The sequence below is a fragment of the Nicotiana tomentosiformis genome, chromosome 2, assembly GCF_000390325.3.
Source record: "Nicotiana tomentosiformis chromosome 2, ASM39032v3, whole genome shotgun sequence".
Classification (NCBI taxonomy): Eukaryota; Viridiplantae; Streptophyta; class Magnoliopsida; order Solanales; family Solanaceae; genus Nicotiana; species Nicotiana tomentosiformis.
This window is the reverse complement of record NC_090813.1, coordinates 11691418-11700782: the sequence shown is the minus strand read 5'-3', so window position 1 is coordinate 11700782 and position 9365 is coordinate 11691418. Positions and strand designations below refer to the sequence as shown.

The 9365-nt window shown below is 37.3% G+C and overlaps 1 protein-coding gene across 1 annotated transcript; it reads left to right on the top strand.

Moving 5' to 3' along the window:
• Positions 1 to 1114: 1114 nt before the first annotated feature.
• LOC104111356 (uncharacterized) lies at positions 1115 to 9107 on the top strand. Its single transcript, XM_009621035.4, has 9 exons — positions 1115 to 1535; positions 1927 to 2029; positions 5461 to 5573; positions 6259 to 6327; positions 6908 to 7023; positions 7102 to 7156; positions 8197 to 8317; positions 8661 to 8803; positions 8891 to 9107. Exons 1-9 carry the CDS (start codon positions 1395 to 1397, stop codon positions 8990 to 8992), a joined length of 963 nt encoding a protein of 320 aa, XP_009619330.1. The 5' UTR covers positions 1115 to 1394; the 3' UTR covers positions 8993 to 9107.
• Positions 9108 to 9365: the final 258 nt, after the last annotated feature.

Below are 9365 nucleotides of genomic sequence, written 5' to 3'. Positions count from 1 at the left end.
AAAGCCCCCAAATTAGCTGACATAACTGCTTTTTGGACTAGCTATTAGATTATATCAGTATTTGAAATGTAATGAGATAGTCAGTATTTGGGCGAAGTGCATCAGTAGTCACGTTTAAGCCAGCTATTTAAAATATATTTGAAAATTAGCCAATTTATCCAAACTTCAGGACTAAATATTCTGAATTTTTGAGCTGCTAATTTAAAATTCAGGACTTTGTGTCCTAAATTCTTGAACTGCTAATTTAAAATTCAGGACTAAGTATCCTAAACTTCTAAGCTGCTAATTTGAAATTCATGATTAAGTGTTCTGAATTTTCGAAATGCTAATTTAAAATTTCAGGACATAAGATTCAAATTTTTGGACGCAATTTTCGAACTTTAGGACGCATTGTCCTGAAGTTTGAACCTTGAGGTTTAATCTTCAGGACACTGTGTCCTGAAGTTTGAGCGAATTGGCTAATCTTTAAATATATTGTAAGTTGTGTATTTTAAACATCATGCTTAAAAGTGGCTACCTGATTCCATCATGCTTAAAAGTGGCTACCTGAAAATAGCACCGACTAGCCATTTTTCGGATTAGTAATTAAAAAATAGCCGGCGTTTGCAAAATTATTAAAAAATAACTATTATTTTGCTGAAACACTGGAAAGTTCTAGTATAATATGCTGGATTATGGAGCTTCTCCGTATAAACTTCCAGCATATTATGTTGGAACTCCATCACACGAAAAGTTTCAGCATAATATGTTGGACATTGGAGCTTCTATGTATAAACTTACAGAATATTATGTTGGAAGTCTAGCACATTATAAAATGTATCACATTATGCTGAAATCTCATATGTAAAAAATTCAAACTCCGTAATATAATGCTGTAATTTATATTTTTGTTCAAATTTTATCTTTACATGAAAAAATGACTAAATTTCAATTACTTTTGAAACAACCATTTTTTTCAAAATTGACCCTTTCAAAATTGACCCCAAGTATTAAAGTTGACTCGAGAAAAGAAAAATAAAACTATTGAAGTTGACCAGTAACCCAAGCCGGATAACCGGATCGCAAAGACTCGGAATCGGCAATTATTAATTAATCAAACCAACCTATTCAGCTCGTTAAAGCTTTCTCATTGGCGTGCATTCATCACCTATCTCCCCTCCCTTAATTCCTAAGAAAGAAACAATTTAAACACACAGACAAAAAAAGGTTAGCAGCAAATTAATTATAAATAGTGTAGAAAAGAACACAAATTCTCAAAGGAGAGTTTTTTCTTGACATTTTTTGGGGTTTTGAATTTTCCCCTACATAAAAAGATTTGGGGATTTTCTCAAATTTTTGGGTTTCAATTAGAGAATTCAAAGTGGGTTTTGAGTTCAAAGAATATATATAGACTCATGACATCAACAACTTTGAGGAGAAGGCTACATCATGGGGATGGTGGTGGCAAAAAGAATGAGCAGTTTGATTCTTTGGGCTCTGATGATGGTTTGAACGAGCCTTTACTTGGGTACAATAAATATGATGACAGTGATCGGGTAATTTCTGGGGTTAATTTGTAATATTATTTGTGTTTTATAGGCTATTTATTGATAATCTTTAGAATTATCTTGCTAAAGTTTTGCCTTTTGGGAATGTTCCTGCTTTATTTTATGATAAGTTTTGTGGGTTGCAACTAATTTTGTTTTTAATAGGGTTTTTGATGATATTCTTCTTTGAATTATGTTGCTGAAACTTTCTCCTTTTTTTTTGGAGTATTTGTGCCCTATTTTGTGATTAGTTTTGCGGGTTTCAATTAATTTTGCCTTTTATAGGCTTTTGTTGATAATCTTTTGAGTTATGTTGCTAAAAGTTTCCCTTTTTGGGATTTTGTGCTTTGGTAGAGAAAATTTGGATTAGATTGTGAAATGGGAATTCTTTATATTATAGGTATGTACACTTGAAGATGTGTTGGATGAAGGGCGAAGGCAGGAACGTCTGCACTGGACACTGCTATTTTCTCATTTGATTTCTCAATGGGCACAATGGTTAGGTGTGATTTCATTTGTTTGTGATTTTGATGTTATGCTCTTTGTGTATTTTGCGCAATGCAATTACTTGCCCACATATGTAGTTGAATTATCCGTAGAGCATGACTATTGACTACATGGGTAGTGTTATCCTCCTGCTGAATTAGTTAACCATTTTCTCTCCAATAATGATTTAGTTAATCCTTTGTTCTGGAGATAAAGTGGACCATTTTCTAGATGGAAATGTTCTTCACTTCCACTTGATACCTATTGTCTTGCTTTGCGTAAGTGCATTTGGAGACTTTAGGAGTTAGTAGTCATCACTAGTCAGGTCTCTCTGGTGAAATATACCATTACTGTATCCAACGTAAAGACTTTCAGCTTGTGTTTGCAAAATGCAAGCCTAAATTTGTCTATTCTGCCATCAGAAAGTGAAACAATTTTGAGTTCCACGTTAGTATATTCAGGTGTTTGGTATTCCTATATGGGAGCCGTATTGACAACGTACCATACTATGTACTATTTACTACCTAAGGCATCATAGTAATACTGTGGATAGACACCACCATTATACTACAACAACAACATACCCAGTGTTATCCCACACTGTGGGGTCTGGGGAGGGTAGTGTGTAGTACGCAGACCTTACCCCTACCTTGTGAGGATAGATAGGTTGTTTCCAATAGACCCTCGGCTCAGGAAAGTATAAGCACCACATTAATGAAAATATAGACAAGAAGAGACAGTACCAAAAACCATATAAAAGCAGAATAAAAACAACAAGATAGTAAGATGATCAACAATGAAAGAAAACAACGGTTAGTCATAAAAACCTACTACCAACAGAAAGCGAGGCTGCGTGCTAATACTACTGTTATGAACACTCTAGACTACCTACTCTACTACCCTAATCCTCGACCTCTATACCTTACTATCAAGGGTCATGTCCTCGGTCAGCTGAAGCTGCACCATGTCTTGCCTAATCACCTCTCTCCCCCTCTTCTTTGGTCTACCTCTACCTTTCCGTATTCCCTTCATTGTCAACCTCTCACACCTCCTCATAGGAGTGTCTGTGCTCCTCCTCCTCACATGACCAAATCATCTAAGCCACGCTTCCCGCATCTTGTCCTCAATAGGGGCCACACCCACCTTGTCGCGAATAACCTCATTTTTGATCCTATCTAACCTGGTGTGCCCACACATCCATCTTAACATACCCATCTCTGCTACTTTCATCTTCTGGACATGAGCGATCTTGACTGGCCAACACTCAGCCTCATACAACATTGTTGGTCTGACCACCACTCTGTAGAACTTACCCTTAAATTTCGGTGGCACCTTTTTGTCACACAAAACACCGGAAGCGAGTCTCCATTTCATCCATCCCGTCCCAATACGATGTGTGACATCTTCATCAATTTCCCCATCCCCTGAATAATAGACTCAAGGTACTTAAAACTTCCTCTCCAAGGAATGACCAGCGAGTCCAGCCTCACCTCCCCATAGACACCACCATTATAAAAAAAAATGTTGGTAGTACTTAAATCTCTGAGCTAGACCTTAACATGAATTGTATACCACAGAGAAATGAAACGGTTGATATTTTAAGTCTAACGGCAACCAATCCACCTTTGAAACCAGAAAATCTATTTCAAGGTAGAGAGTTTCAAATACACGTTGAAGGATCAGAGATGCAATTTTGTTTATTTCCTTCCATCTTCCTTGCAAGGACCTGGTGCTAGTTGGGCTCCACATAGAGACAGTGTCCCTGACTAGCATGGGATTGAGGCATACTAGTAGTTGTTGTTGTTGCAGCAGTAGTTTTATTATGCAGTTGGTAAAGCCTTTTCTTGATACCCTTGTCCTCTATAATGTATTTGACCTTTCATTAACTAGATTCCATCTCATTTTCCTTCTAGATAGTGTCATCTAGGCCAATCCTCTTGCCTAATCTAGTGAGATTTCTTGGTATAGTTCTTTCTCTGAAACTACTTTGCATGCCTTCTCATTCTCTCGAGGCATTCTCCGAAGTCTAAAATTGTTGTTATTCGTTTAGTAAAGATCAATAGATAACGTAAGGTGTTGAGTAGCTGTCAAGCGAGTCCAACAAAAGCCAAAATTATGAGTTTGATTCTAGAATCAAGCATTTTTTTAGGTTGCAGGGAAGTATGGTCGCAAGGCTTAAGTTTAAAGAAATTGATGGAAGGGCACCACCACGATTGGAGCCGGTGGCTTAATTTAACCCATCATGGGGAAACTTACTAGGTCTAGAAATAGTAGAGCAATTTGCATTGTTCTAATCCCAACTAGCTTGGTGTTGAGACGTAGTTGCAGTAGTAAATAACACGTTGAGGATTTTATTGACTAATATGAGATATGGCGTTGAGATGATTGCCTTTTACTACTTGAAATACAGGGAATTCACAACATTATAATATGTTTATTTGTTTTTTCCTTCCTCATGGATTGATGATGAATGCTAAATGAGTAGAACAAGAAGCATCATGTGAGAGGTTAGAGTGGGAGAAGACACAATGAAGAAGTGGAATGGTGCATCAAGCAGTAAAAATAGGTGGACAATTAGACCCTTTTGTTACTTTTGGTATCTTGTTAGCAATCCTACGTTAAGAAAAGATTCAGGGGCCATAGGGAAATGGAAAAAGGTAAGAGGCCAATGTAGGGGGGTATGTAGTTTTCTTGAGGTGGAAGAAAGCAAGGATAGTAGGCTTGTGAAAAGCCTTTCTCTAAGTTTTAGCATTTTCGCTCTTTCTCTACATGCCAAACCTCAAAAGGAAGATAGGCTTATGAGGATTCTGTTCTATGCTGTTTCCCATATGTTTTTCTTTGTTTTATTCAACTAAATGCAATTCCCCATACCCAACGCGGGATTGGCCCAGAAGAAGGAAATACTTCTGATGGAATATAATTCAAGAAAGGTGAAATATAGCATCTAATATCAACTGAGAAAATGTTATAAAACATATGTAAGACTAATATCTTAGTCAACCTTGGACTTGATATTCTTGTCCTTGCAAGGGTCCAACTCAACGGAATTATCCTTTTTGGATAAGCTAAATGGAATTAAATTAACTAGACCTCAAAAGTATTTCGGAGGCAATATTGTATAATTAAATCCTAAGAATATGGAATCTTAAGCATGAATATCATGCTGCAGTGCAGCAACCAGTAGCCTATTTATCGGGGCCCATTCATCGCAATGTCATAATCAAGTACAATAACTATTCTGGGTACACTTCATTACTTTCTAGAGTGTATTGCTTGTTTTTCTTGCCAAGATTGCCTTACTCTTAGAGCATCTATCTGTCTTGTTGTATCAGCAACTATTTATTTATGCATATTGAATTAGAAAATTAAAATCATCGGCAAATATCTTCTTTTTTTTCAATTTTTTATGGCTTCAACATTTCTGATTCATTCTCCATTGATCTTGCAGCAAATATTGTCTTTGTGTCTGGGTCACTTCTTGGCCGGATTTTTCCTTTTGCCTCAGCAACTCAAGCTGGATCAACAGCAAATCTTTTACCTCCTTTACTTAGCCCTTTACAGGTATTACATGAGGATTTAAAGAGCAAAATCTATGACTTCGCCCACCTGTTGTTTGCAGATGTATGATATTAACTTTCTTTGCTAAGTGTACATAACAAAAAATATAATGCATAATTTGGAAATTTATCGCCCCCAGGGCCTAGCTCAAGTGGCAAAGGGTGGTGGATTTGTGTCTTAGGTCACAGGTTCAAGCCCCCACACCATGCAAAGCAAAGCCTGGTATTTAAGTGGAGAAGGGTAGAGGGGCGGGCCCATTATCCACCGAGTTTCGAAGGCTGCGGTTGGTCCAAAGGATTGGCCCCAGACGGATTTCTCGGTCATCAAAAAAAAAAAAAAATTTTGGAAATTTATCAGCATAGAGAAGGATTTCAGAGTAATTAAGGAACACATCTGATACAACTGTTGCCTAAGCTATCCAAATCCATTCTTTTTTGCTGGACTGGCAGTCTCCAGAGGTTTGATGCATGGAATTTTTCTGGCTTACCTTGTGATATGTAATTTGGCTTCGGAGTATCATCATGTCCATCACTTATTCCCCCCCCCCACCCCCACCCCCACCCCCCAAAAAAAAAATATCCGTTAAGCTCATCCAGCTACCTGCCTATCATCCATATTTTGTTTCTCTGTTTAGTGATCCATGATATCAGTCATTCATTGCCTTAAATTCTTTAACATTTGATTGTAGGAAGCAAGGCTGAAACATCTCAAGGAAAGGCTAGCAATCCCTTTTGATGGCTCTTTCTTGGATCATCAAGTATGGAAACTTGCACCATCTTTACTTTCTTTCTTTCTGAACACCTTTTCAAATGTTTACCTTTTTCTCTTCATAAGCAGTAGAAGAGGTTGCAACAATGTTGGAAGTCGTTACTGCCATGTGGTTAAGTTTCTTAGTCTGAAAGCTCCTAGTCAATATTATTTATGGATTATGTACTGACTTTTGGGAGGTTCACACGTTAGATGGTTGCTTTGTTATGAGAAGATATCATGACTTACTCTGATTTTTTCTCCTTTGCGATTTTTGAATTACTGGAAAGTTTTTCATTTACAAACACACACACACACACATCTCATTTGTGACTGAAAGAACAGCTAAATAGTATGAGATCAAGCAAAACATATCACCTTATTTTAAACTAGTGATGAGAAAAATAGAAAGGAGAGCGTCAAACTGCTTTTCTTTCAATTAATTACATGTAATTTTTCTTATTAAGGAAGGACGTAGTTATGCCTTTTTAACATGTTTAGCAGGATACTCTAGTCTCTCGTACGTCAGAACCTATATTTTGTGCCTCGTTGATTGTTTCTTACTCAAAAAAATGCAAATTTGGTGCCAGGATGCTCTTAGGCAACTATGGAGGTTATCATATCCTGATAGGCCACTTCCATCTCTTAAATCTGAGCTTTGGAAAGAAATGGGTTGGCAAGGATCTGACCCTTCAACAGACTTCAGGTATAAAGGGCTATATATTTGATTTACAATTTTGCTGTGCTGCTGGTGCTTCTACTAAGATTATGAACACAAATGTAGGGGTGGAGGATTCATATCATTGGAGAACCTTATCTTCTTTGCCAAGACATACCCGGTTTGTACATCAGCTTATTTACCTGATGTTTGTTCTGATTGGAATTGGCTTTTCAATCATGTGTTTTTGAACAGTCTGTTATATGTATGTTTAGAGGTGGCAAAATGGTTAAAAGAAAACAGTTATCCACCCATATTATCCATTAGAAAATGGGTTGGATAATGAACATTTTAAAAACGGGTCGAATATGGATAAGAACCATATTATCCACTTAGAAAATGGATAACCAATGGATAACTAATGGGTTTAACTTTTACATTTCTAAAACCTCAAATTGGGGGCTACTCAAGGTTGGGAGACTAGGAATTCTCCCAAGAGTGATTATATTCAAGAAGCCATGGATAATATGGATAACCATATTATCCATCAGATAACCCGTTTTTTATCCGTATTAAGTATGGGTCGGGTCGGATAATTTATCCGTTTTTTGAATTACCCATTTTCGACCCGCTCATATCCGACCCGACCCGCCCGTTTGACACTCCTATGTATGTCTATAATGTGTTATGTTTATGTTGAATTTTGGAATCTGCAGAATGAGGAAATATGATATGCGAGAGTTTCCACTGAAAAAAAAAAGAAATATAAAAAGCTCCATGTGAGAAGAGGTTGGGAAAGAGAAGTGAACTTTTGTAGGACAATCTAAATTAAAATTGCCAAATTGTCCTCCCCTGGGACCCTGGGTGGAAGAAGACTCAGAATTCTTAGTGAGTATGGCTAGAGTCGCAAAAGTTAGTTTCTAGGCTGAGAGAGCATTCACCTCATCTTGGTATTAGTACTGAAGAAAGAGAACGATTCTTATTTTTTGTTTCCTGGAGCAATCCATGTTCTTTGGTATTCTTATCTTCAACTTATCCTTTTCCTCTTCAGACTCCTAATATTTAGGCACTTGCTTTTGTGTTTTGTGAAGCCTGATGTATATAACTGTTTAGGAAAGCATAATTGGGTTCAGTTGAGAGTTGAGACCATTATTCTTTTGTCCTCTAGAGCAAGTAAGTTTTTCATTAATAGTTTCTCCCTGGCCGCCCGCTCTATTACAGGAATCGTTCCAGAACTTGTTGCACAAAAGAAAGGGGAATAGATCTGAGTGGGAGTATCCATTTGCTGTAGCTGGCATCAATATATCATTTATGTTGGTCCAAATGTTGGATCTTCAATCAGGTATGGAAATATTTCAGTTAGAAGTTAGAGCATCTTCCATTTTTTTGGCTGAGAAATACGTGGTGAATATGTAAACAGTCAACAGTTTCCAGTGCATCCTTTCGAATAAATTTCGTGGTAATTAAATTGTCCTGAACTAGTTATTCTGCAAATCTATTTTGTGATCATATGATCTAATATCGTCATTTCCTTCTAATGACACAAGAAGAACTTGTTGATCTTGTGTAAGATCTCTGTCATTTTATATTCACTTTGTTCTTTTTTCACGAGTAAGATAAGATTTTATCGATATCAGGTCGTCCTCTCTTTTCTGAACTTTTTAATACTTCTTTTTGAGTGGCAGGGACACCAAGCACCCTGGCAGGTATCCGCTTCCTAGAATTACTCAGCGAGGATGACATGGCGTTTGACAAACTGTTTTGTATCGCCTTTGAAATGCTCGACGCACAGTGGCTAGTGAAGCGTGCATCATATATGGAATTTAATGTTCGTAACAGTTTACTTACTATTGGATTTTGTTTTCCATATATGTAGCCATACCAACACATGTTCCTTTTACTTTCCTTTTCTTAGGATGTTTTGAAGGCCACAAGACTGCAGCTAGAGCGCGAGCTTGCTCTTGAAGATACCTCCACTGTAAAAGATTTGCCTGCCTATAATCTATTGAGGAGATAATGTACTTACTTCAAGATGTTAGTTTTTTTCTAATTTTTACACCTCTGTACACTACACCATGTTGAAGATTCTCTCCCTTGGAAATAAAAACCAAGTGCATTATGTTTGCTGGAAAGTTCTGTTGTACATAATATAGAGTAGAGACAAATGTTCTGGTTTTTGTTTGATCTTGAGAAGAAAAAGGACATTAGCCTTAAGTTGAAAATTAGCTCATTCTCTCAACCAATGTTAGACGTGCTAAGGATATGCTGCACACCAGGTTTGGACATTTGAAAGCGTGGATGCTATAACACGGGGCCCCAATATTAAATTAACCAACAACCAGTGTTTTAAAAGGCGTTTTCGGGGCGAACCCTTGGGCGAGGCGCACCAA